Source organism: Pelodiscus sinensis, chromosome 14 (assembly GCF_049634645.1).
Source record: "Pelodiscus sinensis isolate JC-2024 chromosome 14, ASM4963464v1, whole genome shotgun sequence".
Taxonomy (NCBI): domain Eukaryota; kingdom Metazoa; phylum Chordata; order Testudines; family Trionychidae; genus Pelodiscus; species Pelodiscus sinensis.
Window position 1 is genome coordinate 40,036,174 of NC_134724.1, and position 18,501 is coordinate 40,054,674.

General features: G+C 43.8%; 1 protein-coding gene across 1 annotated transcript in view; it reads right to left on the reverse strand.

The window, feature by feature from the left end:
* SH2D7 (SH2 domain containing 7) overlaps positions 1-18,501 on the reverse strand; it is a 37,124-nt gene that overhangs the window by 5,836 nt on the left and 12,787 nt on the right. The window contains exons 2-4 of the mRNA XM_006116962.4: positions 7,898-8,091; positions 6,950-7,039; positions 3,751-3,916 (exon numbers count right to left, since the gene is read on the reverse strand). Of these exons, the coding sequence (XP_006117024.2) occupies positions 3,751-3,916; positions 6,950-7,039; positions 7,898-8,073 (432 nt within the window). The 5' untranslated portion in view covers positions 8,074-8,091. The remainder of the gene's footprint in view (positions 1-3,750; positions 3,917-6,949; positions 7,040-7,897; positions 8,092-18,501) is intronic.

Below are 18,501 nucleotides of genomic sequence, written 5' to 3' on the forward strand. Positions count from 1 at the left end.
AAACTAGCTACGGGAGTAAAGGGAAACAAGAAGACTTTTTATAAATACATTAGAAGCAAGAGGAAGACCAAAGACAGGGCAGGCCCACTGGTCAGTAAGGAGGGAGAAACAGTAACAGGAAATTTGGAAATGGCAGAGATGCTTAATGACTTCTTTGTTTCAGTCTTCACCGAGAAATCTGAAGGAATGCCTAACATAGCGAATGCTAGTGGGAAAGGGGGAGGTTTAGAAGATAAAATAAAAAAAGAAAAAGTTAAAAATCACGTAGAAAAGTTAGATGCCTGCAAATCACCAGGGCCTGATTAAATGCATCCTAGAATACTCAAGGATCTGACAGAGGAGGTATCTGAGCCATTAGCTATCATCTTTGGAAACTCATGGGAGACAGGAGAGATTCCAGAAGACTGGAAAAGGGCAAATATAGTGCCCATTTATAAAAAGGGCAATAAGAACAACCCAGGAAACTACAGACCAGTTAGTTTAACTTCTCTTCCAGGGAAGATAATAGAGCAAGTAATTAAGGAAATCGTCTGTAAACACTTGGAAGGTGGCAAGGTGATAGGGAACAGCCAGCATAGATTTGTAAAGAATAAATCATGTCAAACCAATCTGATAGCTTTCTTTAATAGGATAACGAGTCTTGTCGATAAGGGAGAAGCGGTGGATGTGGTATACCTAGACTTTAGTAAGGCATTTGATACAGTCTCGCATGATATTCTTATCAATAAACTAGGCAAATAGAACTTAGATGGGGCTACTATAAGGTGGGTGCATAACTGGCTGGATAACTGTACTCAGAGAGTAGTTATTAATGGTTCACAATCCTGCTGGAAAGATATAACAAGTGGGGTTCTGCAGGGGTCTGTTTTGGGACCGGCTCTGTTCAATATCTTCATCAACTATTTAGATATTGGCATAGAAAGTACGCTTAGTAAGTTTGCAGATGATACCAAGCTGGGAGGGGTTGCGACTGCTCTGGAGGACAGGGTTATAATACAAAATGATCTGGATGATTGGAGAAATGGTCTGAGGTAAGCAGGATGAAGTTTAATAAAGACAAATGTAAAGTGCTCCACTTAGGAAGGAACAATCAGTTTCATACATACAGAATGGGAAGCGACTGTCTAGGAAGGAGTACAGCAGAAAGGGATCTAGGGGTTATAGTGGACCACAAGCTAAATATGAGTCAGCAGTGTGATGCTGTTGCAAAAAAAGCAAACATGATTCTGGGATGCATTAACAGGTGTGTTGTGAGGAAGACACAAGAAGTCATTCATCTGCTCTACACTGCACTGGTTAGGCCTCAGTTGGAGTATTGTGTCCAGTTCTGGGCACCGCATTTCAAGAAAGATGTGGAGAAATTGGAGAGGATCCAGAGAAGAGCAACAAGAATGATTAAAGGTCTAGAGAACATGACCTATGAAGGAAGGCTGAAAGAATTGGGTTTGTTTAGTTTAGAAAAGAGAAGATTGAGGGGGGACATGATAGCCTTTTTCAGGTATCTAAAAGGGTGTCATAAGGAGGAGGGAGCAAACTTGTTCATTTTGGCCTCTGAGGATAGAACAAGAAGCAATGGGCTTAAACTGCAGCAAGGGAGGTTTAGGTTGGACATTAGGAAAAAGTTCCTGTCAGGTTGGTTAAACACTGGAATAAATTGCCCAGGGAAGTTGTGCAATCCCCATCTCTGGAGATATTTAAGAGCAGGTTAGATAAATGTCTATCAGGGATGGTCTAGACAGTATTTGGTCCTGCCATGGGGGCAGGGGACTGGACTCGATGACCTCTCGTGGTCCCTTCCAGTCCTAATATTCTATGATTCTATGAATTCAGTGGTCCTGATGTGGCACATCTAGTGTAGACTGGCCCTCAGATGCACCTGTTTGCACCTGGAGGTATATTTCTTCTTTTTTGTTTTGTGCTGTAGAAATAAGAAATGCAGGTAATCTGAAACTACAGCAAAAAAGGCCAAATTCTGCTTTCAGGTATGGTTAGTGCAAATCTGCAGTAACCTTCTTGAATTCAGTGGAGCTATTATGATCTGCATTAGTGAAAAAGAGAGCAGAATTGGGACTAAAATGTATCCATTCTCCATATCCGACAACAAACTAAGGACTTAGATGGGCAAGAGCCTTTGACAGCAATAAATGATCCTCAACATCCACTAGTGAAAAGAAAAATGAAACAGTCACAAAGGTGTTTTTCATACAGTTTTGCCATTTTCATTTTAGTTTGACTTGGTTATTTTTCCTGATGGGGATCTGGTCACTAATACATTGTGCTGCTATTTGCTCTAAAGCAGCAGAGTTTGTATTTTAATCTTCTTTTATCAAAAGATTACAGAACACAGCATCCATCAATGTGTGCATCCTACAGCTGCATCAGCCACTTCAGCCCCATTTTCCAATACAAAGGATGATCCTCCCTGTACTCTGCAGTCACACTCATATGCTTACACAACAGCTACTTTGTATATCCTTCCCCTTATTAGTAAATAAATCATTACACTTCTGTTCTTTCTCGATCAAACTACTCCTCAAAGAATCAGCAACGTTCAGTGAGTCTTTGGAATTTATTCTGCCCCTGTGTGTTTTTATGGGAGTGCAATAGGGAATGCAGCTATTTCTTGTGGCTTTGCTATAACTGACATAATTAGTAAATGAGCCCAATGGCTTTGTGCCAGATGGTTGTTCTCAATCTGTTGTGTCATTTCTTTGCAGACCAGTATAGCCTCAGATATGTTGATTCATATCCAGTTTCTCATCCATTGTAATCCCCATGTCCTTGTCTGCCAAACTGCTGCTTAGCTAGTCAGTCTCCAGCCTGAGGCAGAATATTGGGATTCTTCTGTCCCAAGTGCAGGATTTTGCAGTTGTTCTTGTTGAACCTCATCAGATTTCTTTTGGCCCAATCCTCCAATTTGTTTAGGTCACTTTGGACTGTATCCCTACCCTCCAGCGTATCTACCTCTCCCCCTAGCTTACTGTCATCTGCAAACTTGCTGAGGGTGCAATCCATCCCTTCATCCAGGTCATTAATACAGTTTTTGAAAAAAAAAATGGCCCTAGAACTGATCCTTTGGGCACTGTGCTTGAAACCAAAAACATGACCTGTGAGCAGGTTTGGTGACAGTGTTCACCGGGCCCTGGGCAATGAAAGGGGCTCAGCTCTGTGTCCCTCCCTCCCCAGTAAGGGGCAGGGCCTCACATGGAAGGGGCCATGCAAGGTGGAGGCAACCCTCAGTGCTACCTGGACTGTGCTATGCCTCCCGCAGCTAGCCCTCTGCACTTGTACCACACTGTTTGGGGCTCCAGCAGTGAGTTAAAAAGCCCAGACCTCCAGCCCATCTGCTCCTCTGGTAGCACCGGTTGCGGACAGGAACCCTGGGCCCTTTTAAATCACTGGGGAATGGGGCAACTGCCTCCTTTTTCACGTCCTTCCCCATCAGAGCCCCGGCCAGTGAGAGAAGACTGAAAAAATTGGCTTCGTTTTCAAGTCGATAAAATATTATCTTACAAGGAGGAGGGAGAAAAATTGTTCTCAGTAACCTCTGACAATCGGACAAGAAGCAATGAGCTTAGACTTCAGCAAATAATATTTAGTTCTGTATTGAGTGCAGGAATCTAGACTAGAAGACCTCTCAAGGTCCCTTTAAATCCTATGAATCTTTGATTTTTAGCTTCAGCCAAAGGCAAAAGTATGTCTGATCTCATTTCATCAGGATCTAAATGAATTCTGAAGAGTTGAGCATACCTGAGTACAAATTGTTGTAAGATTTTCTCCAAAAGGCTCAATTTCTGAAGTCTGGTAATAGCCTATCAGCTCTGCAAGACTTTCATGTGTGCAGTTATCCCCTGATATTACATAATGGCCATTCCGTAGGTGATTAATGATAAAATGCCGACATCGATCTTTTCCTCTGCAATTGAAATACAGTGTTTAGACTTAAATATCAAGCACAACCACATTTATCCAGTGGTCCTTAACTTAATTAAGTTTGTTCACGTTCCCCTTGCTCCCTGACCGTGACGTCCCCATGTGAGGGAGTGAAAGGCATGTCCCAGATGAAAGCTGGCATGATCCCAGCCACCCCTTTCACCTGACAGGTGATTCTGTCTCTTTTCGATAGGGTTCTATGAGAAGCAAGCCCATTCCATGAATATCTCATTTTCCCAGCACAACCAAATCCTGACCTTGCTTTAAGTTATGATAAGAGGAAGCTGCATATCAAAATTGCTGTTCCTAGCTCTTACTGTTTAGGAGTTCTTGAACAAACAGAGAAACAGACAAACTCTCTCAAATATATGGTAGACAACAAATTGCTCTGGTTTTGCTCTCATGGTTCAAGAGTGCTAAACCAAAACCTGAGGGAGTTTGGAATCAGCTTCCATTTTATCTGAAACACTAAGGGTATGTCTACACTACCACCCTAGTTCGAACTAGGGTGGTAATGTAGGCAACCGGAGTTGCAAATGAAGCCCGGGATTTGAATTTCCCGGGCTTCATTTGCATAAAGCCGGGCGCCGCCATTTTTAAATGTCCGCTAGTGCAGACTTCGTGCCACGCGGCTACACGCGGCACGGACTAGGTAGTTCGGACTAGGCTTCCTGTTCCGAACTACCGTTACTCCTCGTGAAACATGAAATTCAAATCCCGGGCTTCATTTGCAACTCCGGTTGCCTGCATTACCACCCTAGTTCGAACTAGGGTGGTAGTGTAGACATACCCTAAAAAGGAAGAGGTATTGAAAGAAAGAGTCTGATTTGTCCTATTATTGCATGGACATCCCTAATTCTGAGGGCTTGACTATCAACCTTAACATTTTTTACTGTTGTTTTTTAATGTAATTTCTAACATTAAAAAATATCAAAAAAGGTCATCATGTGAAATCATATTGATTGCAAACTGGATTCTTAGCAAGACTGTGACCGGTTGGATTAGTAGATGGTTATCCTCTAGGTGGACCAACTCAAGGATGAGAAATATACACTAGGAGTGAATTTCACAGATATTTGCTAACCATGGAGGAAGGGGTGAGATCCAAGAATAATAGGTTCTATTCCAGGCCCTAAAGGAGAACGTGCTATAGTGGACATGGACCTTCTGTCACCGTGCCCCCAGCATGTCTCTGTTCCCCTTTGCTCTTGTTCACTCCAATCCCAGTTCTGGCTCTGTCCCTCTCTGCTCCTATTCACCACCACCACATCCAGTCCTGACTCCTGCCCTCCTCCTATCCAACCCACTGGTTCCTGCCACCCCTTCTACTTTGTTCCTATCCAATATGCCCAATCCTGGCTCCTGCCTATCTCCCACTCTGCTCCTATCCAACCCAGAACATCCATCTGTTTCTCCTTCTTCATACTGCCTGAGCACTACTGAGGAAACACTGTGAGCCCAAGAGATAGTCTCCTTGCTCTCAGATCTGGTGGCACTGTGGCTGCAGGCAGGAAGCAGTGGCTGTTTCAGAGAAAGTCTGGCTGACACACTGAAGCCCTGAAATGAAACATGCTGGCTACGTCTAGACTGGCATGATTTTCCAGAAATGCTTTTAATGGAAAAGTTTTCCGTTAAAAGAATTTTCAGAAAAGAGCATCTAGATTGGCACGGATGCTTTTCCGCAAAAGCACTTTTTGCGGAACAGCGTCTGTGGCCAATCTAGACGCACTTTTGCGCAAAAAAGCCCCGATCGCCATTTTCGCGATCGGGGCTTTTTTGCGCAAAACAAATCTGAGCTGTCTACACTGGCCCTTTTGCGCAAAAGAGACTTTTGCCCGAACGGGAGCAGCATAGTATTTCCGCAGAAAGCATTGATTTCTTACAGTAGGAAGTCAGTGCTTTTGCGGAAATTCAAGCGGCCAGTGTAGACAGCTGGCAAGTTTTTCCAGAAAAGTGGCTGATTTCCTGGAAAAACTGGCCAGTCTAGACACAGCCGCTTAGTGCAGGCAGAATCTTTGAAAAACTTAGTGGTCACATTCCAACAAATCCCTATGGAAAATGTGCAAATTTGAGATTTTTCAAAGGTTTTTAAATGGTGAAAAGAAGTTCCATAGGAGCTGTTAATGGTACATTTCTAGCACCATATCACATATCATCTCTGAATTAATCTGATCCCATGCACCTGACCGAAAATCAAATGCCTCAGCAGCAAACTTAGTAAACCATCACCAGTAACCAGCTAGTGAACTAAGTACCAACACCTTTTGGTAAACAACGGAATGAGGTTTAACACCAACCTTTTAGCTGAAAAGCAGCGTGAATTCATGGTGAGTCTATTGAAGAGGAGGTGTTGTCTGAGTCCTCAGACAGGGTGGTGGTATGAGAAAAGGAGAGGAGAAACTCCCATGATGTGTTTGTTGATGCGTAAAGTAAGTTTTGCATTTGACCACAGTCTGCTGCTGCACACACAATATCTAACAACTGTGAAAGGCCAGCAGAGATGTTTTGCATATGCCTCTCCCCACAGAATGGCAGATCCTCCCTGATAATTGGGTTTCCTGATCCCTTTCTTCAGTAGAATGATCAGTTTAAAATAGTCCTTACCCCTTCAGTCCTATGGAGGGCCCAGTTTTGAAGTCCATACTCATTTAAAGGAGATGAGAACTCCAAGACTAGACTCTCAGTGAATAAAAAAATCCAAAATCTAAAATCATAACCATTGGCTTTGGCAATATATTTCTTGGTTTCCTGATAAATATAAATATGACACTTCATGCCATTGTGTAGATTATTGGCATCTTTATTCTTTTGAGATATTTAGCTAGGGGAGAAAGTGTAAAAGAGATCCTCATTCCTCCTGCCTCAAGGCATAAGCTAATTGCCAGAGCAGATCAGGATGTACACTCAAAGGTGTATGAGTGCATGAAAGCATGTAAAAAGAAGAGCAAATTACAAGTAGTGGCATTTTCCAAACAAATGGCTGCAGCTTTCTCTTTCCTGTAAAGTTCAGTCTTACCTATATGACAGAATGTAACCAATTGCTCTGTCACTTAATCTGATAAGAAAACAACCAGCATCTTTGTCTTTGAGCAGCTCTTCACTCTGCCTGTAGATTCAGAAAGAGAGTCAATTGCAATGAATGTCAAGTTAGTATATAGTTCTATAAAAGTAGAACACTAACATTCTTAGTGACTCTAAGGAACTTACGATGAGCTGTATTGTCATACTAAAGACATCTGAACAAGTCACGTCAATAACTAGTCAGTTCTTTCCAAATGGAAAAACACTTCTATTGCTACCACTGAACAAAAACATTAATTTTTAAAGTTTCCACTCAGAAAAAATAAGATGGATTCAATTTATGTGAATTATCATATACCATCATAATCCATAATCAATTTCTAAAATTGACACCTGGATGACAAGAGAATGTACAATACATTACAAACTGATGCAAAACTTCATTCAGGCAGAGAATGAAGAAAAAGTGTGGAACACCAGCATATAGGTGATGAAACATAGTGACATGATTTAAAACAGTGTTTCTTAAACTTTTTGAGATCACAGAACAACAAACAATAATATTTTTTTTATGAGGAAGACCTATGAAAATGTTCTTCAACAAAAAAAATTGTTGTCAGACAAAAAAAAGACAAAACCAAAGAAGTAACAAAAACAAAGAAGAGGTCGCAGCACACCTGTGAGTTGTTCATAGAACATCAGTTTTCCCCGCAACATAGTTTAAGAAACACTGGTTTAAAAACTCCTTTCTCTGTATATGAATGCCATTCTGCTAAACACGTCTCACTAGAAGAGCACTTATTTTAAAGTAAGCAGAGGTAGTTATTTTAAGTAAGCTTAAACCTGGTCTGAAATAGCAGAGGATTTGTGAAGAAAGAGGCACTTAACAAGCATATTTATTTAATCAACTTTATGCTATAGTATATGTTACAGGCTGTCTTACTTTCTTGTAATGAATCCATAGAACCACTCAGGTAAAGTACCATTCTGTAATAGAAGAGGAGCCTGCGTTTCCATAAACCACTTCAGTGCTAGTTCTTTGAGCATCTCAAAGGATTGGTTTTCAGTTTCTGGGTTAGTTTCCCTTCCTAAGAGGAATTGTTGCTGTTTATTCTCCATGCTGCCTTGACGTTGAACCTAAAGCATTTGAAGGGAGAAAAAGAGAGCAATGCTGTGTATAAACCTCCACTGTTGTCTTTATTATGGGCAATATGAGATCTCATTTGCTTATTGTATACTCTGTCCTGCACTCAATAATCAGATGATAACATATGCTCAATGCTGTCATTGTTGCAAAGGCTATTTGCTGCTTTTCTCTTGAGCAAGAACATAAAGGCACAATCTTCCTCTCTGATCTATATGCTAGAATTTGATCCCAATATTCCATATTTCTCTGTATACTGGAACAAAACTGATGTCAATGCAAGCTGTGGGTATGTAGCAGAGAGCAGAAAATTATTATTTATATTGCAGTAGCACCAATCTGGATACACCACAGGAAAAGTTTTCCCTTACACTTTTACAAAAAAGTGCTTTGTCTTTGAGTGGATTAAGTAATAAATATTGGAACTTCTAAGTCTAAGTCACTGAAGAACTTGCTTTATAACTTACCATTTTAGCCAAACTGTAAAAGAATGTAAACATCTGAACAGTTCCAAACAACTTTTTAAAAATCAATTACATAATATGTACAGTAAAGAAGAGCTAGCAAAAAGCATGATCCAGATTAACAGAGATATTAATCCATCTTTTAGATGAAGACCTATATTGTTACTCATAGACACACTGGTTGCCTTAAAAACAGCAATTAGTAAAAAATAATCAGGAGAGCAGACCACACTGGTTGAATACTACAAATAAACATTGCTAGTTTAAATTCTAAACATTTCTACTATGTATCTATATTAGCTCATGTGAAGGGGTGGGTTTTGCTGTTCCTTACACAAATACCCTTATCCATTCCATTATGTCTCTTTCATAGTCCCATAGTTTATATAAGCGGGTTAGTGTTTAATCAGGAGTAGTCAATTTTTTTGTGTCAGCCTCTAGATTTCTTGATCCAGGTAAGGTCAAGGTTCAGACTCCAGAGAAACGTTTTTCATGCCACAAGTGCTGGTGCTCAATGAACACATATGATGCTGTGTAATATACCGAGGGCCTATTGCAGAAGTAGTCAATAGGTGGACCACATGGCCAAGTACAGGCTGCCAGAGGCTTTTCATTGGACCATTAAACTCTGCAGGGAGGAACCATGACAGTTAGTGCGGGTGGTGTGGGTAGAGGAGTGACTAGGTGCGTGCAGGCAGGCTTGGGGAGATGGTACCTGGGCAGGCACGTAACACGGAGTGTTTCCCAAACTCTCCCTAAATAGAGCCCTGCCAGGCACAACAGAGGTACTGGGGCTCCAGACTTCAGCTGAAGCTCCAAGCTGAAGCCTCAAGCCTTGGCACATCTGAGAGGGGCTGAAGTCCTGAGTCCTGGCCTTCCTCCCATGGGACTGAATCCCTGCCAGAGGCACTTTGGGACTCATCCCCCCCCCCACCGCGCCCTCCCCGAGCCACATGGAGGCATCAGTCCCAGCACACCTCTGGCAGGCTGTACCGCCAGCCACACGGCATGCGTCGGGAGGGGCTGGAGCCCGGAGCCCTGGCATTCTAGGCTATGCCCTGTGTCTTGGTACACCTCCTGCCAGACTGATGTGCATCTGGAAGAGCTGCAGCCCCAAATTCTGGCATGAGTCTTGGGGGGCTGAAGCCCTGAGTTCTGGTATGCCCAGCAGTCCACTGAAAAGCCTCTGGCAGTCTAGATTTGGAACATGGGCTGCCTATTGACTACCCTGGTTTAGATGTAACCAAATGTCTGAGTCCAACACACCTTTAAGTGGGCTGAAAAGTAGACAGGAGTGCTTAGGCTGTTCTTTCCTGTAATGACTGAGAGCTGGCTACACTACAGAGTTAGGCTGACATATGGCCCAGGCACCCCACTCCTTCCTCAGTTCAGCAGCAGCAGCAGGGCTTGGGACAATTAACCCTGGCAGCGGGGCTCACAGAGGGAGCTCCTATCACCACCTTTGGGCTGACAGCCTGAGCTCTAAGCCTGGCCAGGCTTATTTTCACAGCAGGAAGCCTACCTGCAGAAAGTCTGAAAGTTTCATGGCTGCAATTATTTCACATTTGTCTGCTGTCATCAGCCTTGAAGCTGGGGGGCTCCAGCTGTGAGGCCTGGGTGAGAGAAGGGAGGGAAGGCTCCAGATGCAAACCACACGCTCCAGAAAATTGAAGAGCTTGATATAGAACCATCTATACATGATCTTGAAAAGGCAATTACCTCTTTAGCATCAGGAAAAGCAGAAGGAAAAAATGGAATTACAGCAGAAGAACTGAAACAAGGATGACACATTGTGTGTCAGTAGCTGACCAATGTCTTGCTTGCCCTCTGGAGAGAAGGAGGGATATCACAAGACACGAAGGAGGCCAATGTCATAACACTGTACAAAAACAAAGATCGGAGTGACCGCAGAGGGATTTCTCTCCTTAGGGTGGACAAGGCATTTGCACAGATCATTCTCAAAAGATTGCAAGTTCTGTCTGAAAAGAGAGTCGGTGCTGCTTCCATGCTGGTTATCAAGATGGTCTTCAAACTAAGACAACTGCAAGAGAAGTGTCAAGAACAAGGAAAACGTCTCTGTGGCTATGTCTAGACTACACCACTCTGTCAACAAAGAGGTGCAAATCAAGCACTTCGAAAGGGCAAATGAAGCTGGGATTTAAATATCCCGTGCTTCATTTGAATAAAGATGGCTGCTGCTTTTTTCTAAACGGGGCTTTTTTCGAAAAAAATGGCAGTATAAAGGGGATCTTTGAACATACAACCCTTTTTCGAAAGATCCTATATTCCTCAAAAAATGAGATTTACGGGATCTTTCAAAAAATGGTTGTATTTTCGAAAGATCCCCTCTAGACTGCTGTATTTTTTTTCAAAAAAGCCCCTTTTCGGAAAAAAACCTGCCGCCATCTTTATGCAAATGAAGCACGGGCTATTTCAATCCCGGCTTCATTTGCACTTTCGAAGTGCTTGATTTGCATCTCTCTGTCGACAGAGAGGTGTAGTCTAGACACAGCCTGTGTGACCTTCATAGATCTCAAAAGCTTTTGACTGGTCAGCAGTAAGGGACGTTTCCAGTTGCTAGGGAGAACTGGGTTGCCCCTCAATCCTCCTCAGTGTGATTCAGTCCTTCCAAAATGGCAGAAAGACTACAGTCCAGTAAGACAGTGATCAATCTGACAACTATAAAATCTAAAGTGGTGTCAGACAGGGACGTGTTTTGGCACCATCACTCTTTTGTGTATATTCCTCTTTCTGCTGCTTCATCATGCTTTTTTATTTAGCCTTGAAGCTGTATATCTCCATGCAATATCGGATGGAAAACTCTTCAACATTACGGCTACGTCTAGACTGGCCCCTTCTCCAGAAGAGGCATGCAAAGCAGGCAAGTCAGAATAGGGAAATCCGTGGGGGATTTAATCCGGCTTGGGGAAAAGCCGGAAAAGAGCATCTAGACTGGCACAATCCTCCGGAATAAAGCCCTTTTCCGGAGGATCTCTTATTCCTACTTGCAATGCTGCTATATACATCCATGGCGTGTCAACACCTGGAATCTGCATGCAATCCTGGTCTCACCTTCAAAAAAGATATATTAGAACTCGAAAAGGTATAGCAAAGGGTAACAAAAATGTCTGGGGGATGGCACAGCTTCCAGATAAGAAGAGATTTAAAAGATTGAAATTGTTCATCTTAGAAAAGAGATGGCTGAGGAGGGATATGATCAAGGTCTATGGGTATGTCTACACTAGCCCCTTAGTTCAAACTAGGGTGGCTAATGTAGGCATTCGAACTTGCAAATGAAGCCCGGGATTTAAATATCTTGGGCTTCATTTGCATGTTCCCGGGTGGCTGCCATTTTTCAATCCCCTTAGTTCGAACTGACTGTCCGTGGCAGTCAGAAGTTAATCTGAACTAAATCCGTAGTTCGGATTAAATGTTACTCCTCGTGGAATGAGGAGTAACAGTTAATCCAAACTAAGGACTTAGTTTGGATTAACTTCTGGTGCCGGCCACTGTTAGAAGACAGGTTACTGGAGTAGATGGACCCCTGGTCTGATCCAGTATGCCCATTCTTATGTAAGAACTGAACATTCTGGTCTTTTTATTGTTCCATTCCATGGGGTAGATAAAATATTTTAAAAAATCTTTGAGAACAGGACTTCACGTTTTCTTTTTATAAGTGGAAAGAAATAATACTCCCATTTGACTACTGCCTTTTACACTTTGCATGAGGGAACAAATGCTTTTGTTCAATCATTTGCAAACTGTTAAAAATAGGAATGTCAAACTGGTAGATGTTCGTTTTTCACAGAAATGCAAATTATCTGGACTTTGTCTTTAGAGCTAATGTCATTGTCTCTTTCATCATCAGATGCTTTCCTGAAGTTTCAAGTTAATAACTTTCCTGAATTTATAAAAGTGGCCATGGATCTTTGGATGCCAAATTTGAACTATCTGGGAGCTGACTGATTAACAGACCGGAAGACAGACCTCGTAATTAAAAGGCTCTGAAGGACACTGGATTGCATAGAACTAGTCTGCTAATTATAATTCCATTTTTAAGTAGCATTCATAATTGCACTAAATGCTTCACAGACCACATCAAACCAAACAGTTCCTGCCCAAAGTGCCTCCAGTCTGAACTACAGATGTGAAAGTGGCACACAGTACAAAGGGGATGAAGAGATGGACAGAAGAATAAGGGTGCGTCTACACTGCACTGTTTTTCCAGAATAACATTCGTTATTCCGGAAAAACAATACTAGTGTACACACTGCAACTGTGTTTTTTCGACAGAAAGTGTAAGTAACGGAGGGCTTTTTCCGACAGCTGTAAACCTCATTCCACGAGGACTAAGCGCTTTTCCAAAAAAGCTTTTTGGGAAGAGGGTGTGTGTAGATGCTCTACTGCTGCTATGTCGAAATAGCTCCTCACCAGGGCCATTCTAACGTTATTCCTCCCCAGTGCCCCCCCGGAGGGGGGGGAGGTCTAAGTAGAGATTGCGCATCCACATTAGGGAAGCCTGCTTTGGGCTAATTTTGAGGCTTCCCTGTATTGTGGACACTCCAATTCGAAATAAGATTTTCTTGAAGCTCAGAGGCGTAGCGAAGGAGGGCTGGGGGGGCAATTGCCCCCGGGCGCCACACTAGGGGGGCACTGGGCTGGGGTAGGAGTGACCGCACGCTGCGCAGGCTCACCTGGTGCTGGATCTGTGAGCCGGCAGCTGGGCCACTAACTAAGTTAGTTCGAATTAACGTTGTAGTGTAGACATACCCTCAGAGAGCTTTACCAAGGAGGCCAACATTGTTCCCATTTTACAGCTGGGGAACCTGAGGCACAGTGGGGGTTGTGACATGCCTGAGGTCACACACCAGGCTGGACTAGAAGCTCAGTTTCCAGTGGTTCAGGGGCTGTCTACATGGGTAGCAAAGATGTGAGTGCAGCACAGACCAGCATAACCCGGCTCACTGCAATCTGATTAATGTTGGGAACAATCACGAGGAGTAACAGTAGTTCAGAATAGGAAACCTAGTCCGAACTACCTAGTTCGTGCCGCGTGTAGCCGCGGGGCACGGAGTCCGAACTAGCGGACATTTAAAAATGGCTGCGCCCAGCAACATGCAAATGAAGCCCAGGAAATTCAAATCCCGGGCTTCATTTGCAACTCCGGTTGACTACATTACCACCCTAGTTCGAACTAGGGGGGTAGTGTAGACATACCCTTAGATACTTGAAAGCTGCTCTCGTGTCCCTTTTCGGTCTTCTCTTTTTCGAGGTAAACAAGGCCAATTCCTTCAGCCTTGCCTCATAGCTCATGTTCTCTAGACCTTTCATCATTTGTGATGATTTTCTCTGGACTTTCTCCAGTTTCTCCACGTTTCCTGAAATGTGGCGCCCAGAATTGGACATGATACTCCAGCTGTGGCCTAATGTAGATGGCTCATTCCCTGCCTAGGGGACGAGAGACTGGGCGGGTTAATTTCCAATCCTCCTGTTTATTCTTTTCCTAAGCCAGGAGGGCACAGTGGTTCTGATGGGGGGCTCTGCAGGAAGGCAGCCCGCACAATCCCCTGCCTGAAACCTTGTGCAGGTGTTAAACAGCTGTCCAGCCCATCCTAGGTGACTGCATTTCAGCGTGCCTGAAGCAACACAGCACCAGCAATGGACAGGAGAATGGCTCCCGGGCATAGCTTGCTCATTACTGCTTCAGTCCTGATGGATGGGCCTCAGCCTTTTTCCTTCCCCTGCCCTGCTTTGCAATGGGGCTGTAGACTCTGGGGGGAGAGGAGTGGAGGCAGGCAGAGGTGTCTCCCTGCAGCAGATGTAGACACGTCTCTGTATTAATTATTGTCTCATTGAAGTTTTTAGCTTTGTATTGAGTCCTTTTACATGGAAACTTTGTATTACGCCTTGGTAGAATAGTCCCTAGGACAAGTGAGGCAGAGACTGTCCCTGTGGGGTGAATGAGGTGGGAATGGAGAAGGTGGAAGGTGAGAACCTCTAGGCAGTTGTAAAGGTTGGAGAGGGGATGGAAGCCAGATCCAAGATCAATGAGCCTGGGAAATGGGCCCATTGAAAGGAGACTGGACCTGTGGATGCCTTGGGGGTCAGCAGCAAGGGCCTGCTTTGGGAAGCCCCCTCTTTGGAGGAGTAACGGTAGTTCAAATTAGGAGCTTTAATTCGAACTACCTAGTCCGTGCCGCATGTAGCCGTGGGCAGGTAGTTCAAACTACGGGGCATTTAAAAATGGCGGCACTCGAGAACATGCAAATAAAGCCCAGGATATTTAAATCCCGGGCTTCATTTGCAAGTTCGAATGCCTACATTAGCCACCCTAGTTCGAACTAGGGTGGCAGTGTAGACATACCCTCTGTGATTTATATATATGTTCTGAATATTGAATATAATGGTGGATTGCCCCACTAAGGGCTGGAAGGACTAATCAAAGCTTGGTTACTAAATAGGCCACCAGAGCTAGTATCACTTGTATTTCAGGAGCACATAATCCCCTGAAATGAGATCAAGACACCACTGTAATAGATTCTATACAAATATGTATTGACACACCCTATGCCCAAAGAGATTACAATCGAAATAAATCAGACAGCCAAAGGGTGTGAGAAAGTAAAATAGGGATAACACTAGTACCTGAGGCTTAGATTAAGAATCTGATTTTCAGGAGCACTAAGCAGCTGCAATTCCTAATGAAATTAGTGGGAGCTAAGTCATTCCTCAGTCATTTGTGCAAGGTCACCCAGGAACTGTGTAACACAGCTAGGAACTAAAACCAGATTTCTACAGTCCCAGTCCAATGACTTAAATGCAAGACCATCCTTCCTCACATCTTGGTGAAGATGAGTCTTCTGCGGGGATTTAAATGAGGGGAAGGGGAAAGCAATGACCTGTACGTCAGCTTAGAGAAGAACTTCTTTCCTCAGGGATGAAAGCAGGTATCCAGAGGCTTGTGGAAAAAATATAGTTCAGGGCTGAAGTCATTGATGAAGTGGAAGGGGCCAAGTGATAAGAGACAAAAACAGGTAAAAATCAGGAAAGGGCAGATCAATGTACATGCTTAAAAGTGGAGAGATAAAAAAACCTTCCATGTGATGTAACATTGAATGGGTGGGGGGAGGCTATGCAGAGTTTGGGGTGGGGAGGGAAGTTGTCAGATTGACAGGCACAAAGGCATTGAGGCTGCATGCTGGGAAGAGGGCAAGAGGGTTCATGTGGGAATAAAGGAAGTAAGGTAGGGGAAGCTGCAGTAACCAATACAGAAGATGATTAGGGCATGGATGAGAATTCCAGCTGTCAAGAGGAAGTGGAAGGGATGGATCTTTGAAACACTGTGGGATGCAGAGGAAGCAAGAGCAAGATTTAGCCACAGTCTAGATTTAAGGGGACAAAGAGTAGGAAGAATCAAAGATGACAAGCCAGAGTCAGAAAACACGGCAGCATGGTTTTACCAGTAAAAAAGAAAGTAGGATGTGAAGGTGGCTTTCAATGACAACAATCACGGTTTTAGAGACGCTGTCTCTTTGCACCTGCATTCTCCATTGGTTCTGCCATCACAGGAACGTTATGTAAATCATCACATCGACTACTGCCTAGGAAAAAGTAGTTTTATTATTTCCTAACAGGAGAAATGCAAATATATTAGGATAAAGCTGATGTCATAAAATGCTCTCTGAACCCAAAGGCAATGGAAAATTCAAAACCTCTGTTACAGTTTAGCTCTCACCTGTGACTAATCCCCTGCCTCCTAGCTGATGATGTGAGGCTAGGCATCACATGATGGTTTGAAGATCATCCTGTCATTATAAGAACCAGCAAGCAACTTGCCCTATTCCTGCAGGAGTGTCTGAATCAAGGAAAAAAACTCAGTTCATATGTACCTGACCTGTAGCATGTAGCTTGGAAGGTAGCAGGCTAGAAAAGAGTGAAAAAGCAGCATGGATGGAATTGTTTTCTTGCTTCATTAAACTCCATTTGTAGTTGCTGCAGACTAACAGGAGAAAGAGCTGATGGTACATAGCATCAATCCCACAGGCGCTGCCTCCATGGTGCTCTGGGACTCAAGCACCCATTCCCAAAAATAGGGAGCTCAACACACGCAGGTTCAGATTAATTTCTTATGGGCTCCAATCCCATACTATAGCCTGCCCCTCTCAGCCTCTTTCCCCAAGGCCCTGCCCACCTCTTGCATGGGCAGGAGGAGAACTAGAAGAGTGCACACTGGCAAAAACCAAAGTGATCTGCCCAATTCACCCCAGAAGTAATTCCAATTATTACAATATTTAGCCCCATTTTATTTAAACTGGCTGTTCACATAGTTAATTATTCTTGCAAATGTTTGCAGCAGTAGCCCTTTATATTGACAATTCTTTGGAGCAGGGACTTTAGACCTGAGTTTTATTCCTTTGAAACCAAGTAGAAAACTGGAGTACTGCAGGGGTGCATCAAATTTTGTCTTTATTCTCTTGGGCCACAATAAAGTAACAACCATGCTTACAGTCAGGTTTTAAACTTGATTAATTAGTTACTGTAGATGGCGTACAGTATTGCCACTGCAGTCCCTGGCCCTATTTCTAATACAACTATTGGAGGCTCTAGGGCAACAAAATTTGCCCTAAGCTCCAGCTCTTTTAGATTTGGCTCCAAGGCCTGCTTGAATTATGCACATTACTTCAATGAACTACTTGTAAAATTCTGCTTCTCAGAGCTGCAAAGTAGATCTCACCCTTCCCTATGGGACCCTCAGTTCTCCACATACAGACACAGCAGGATATAATACATTATTTTACAATTATTTCTAAAGATCTCAGGATGAGGAAGCAAATTCCCCCCCCCCCCCCCCACTTCACACAAAGGTTACGTCTACACTGCAAGCTTCTTTCGGAATAAGCTTTTCTGGAAAAGCTTATTTCAGAACAGAGCATCCACACACAATAGCAAATTGCTATTTCGAAAGATATATGGTGATGGTGACCCGCTTCTCCAGGGGGGTGGCAGGTCGCATCTGGGTGTCACGTCCTCGGAAGGCAGGGGGCGAGTCGGGCACACAGCTCCAAGAATGTCTCCTTCCTCATAGCATCCACACTGATTGGATGCTAGCTCACATTTAAGGCCACCCAGAACCAGTTCAGACAGGGTATTAGGTCAGCAATTGCTTCCAGGTGCTGCTACCTGAGGCTATCTGAGACACGTGCTTAAAGGGACCCCCCTAGACAGCCATTTCTAAGCTTCTTCTGCCATGTAGATTTGTTTGTTTGGCAAAGTCAAATGAAGCCGCGATTTAAATGATCGCAGCTTCATTTACATTTACATGGCTGCCGCGCTGAGCCAACAAACAGCTGATCAGCTGTTTGTCCGCTCAGCGCGCTAGTTTGGACGCTCCCCTGCCGACATCAAAGCCCTTTGTCGGCAGCCCCGGTAAACCTCATCCCACGAGGAATAACAGGGCTGCCGACAAAGGGCTTTGATATCGGCAGGGGAGCGTCCAGACTAGCGCGCTGAGCGGACAAACAGCTGATCAGCTGTTTGTCGGCTCAGCACGGCAGCCATGTAAATGTAAATGAAGCCGCGATCATTTAAATCGTGGCTTCATTTGCCTTTGCCTGTGTCTAATCTACATGCCTCTGCCGTCAGAGGCATGTAGTCTAGACACAGCCTAGGTTACCTCCTTCATCCAGTAGGGGCCGCACACCATCTCTGATCACTTTCTTCTTGTTAACATGCCTGTAGAAACCTTTCTTGTTATCCTTCACATCCTTAGCCAGTCGCAATTCATTTGCGCTTTCGCCTTCCTGATAACCCCCCGGCATTCTTGAGCTATACATGTAAACCCCTCTCTGGTCATTTGTTCAAGTTTCTACTTTTTGTAAGCTTCCTTTTTGTGCTTAAGTTCACCAAGGATTTCCCCTGTAAGCCAGTCCGGTCTCCTAC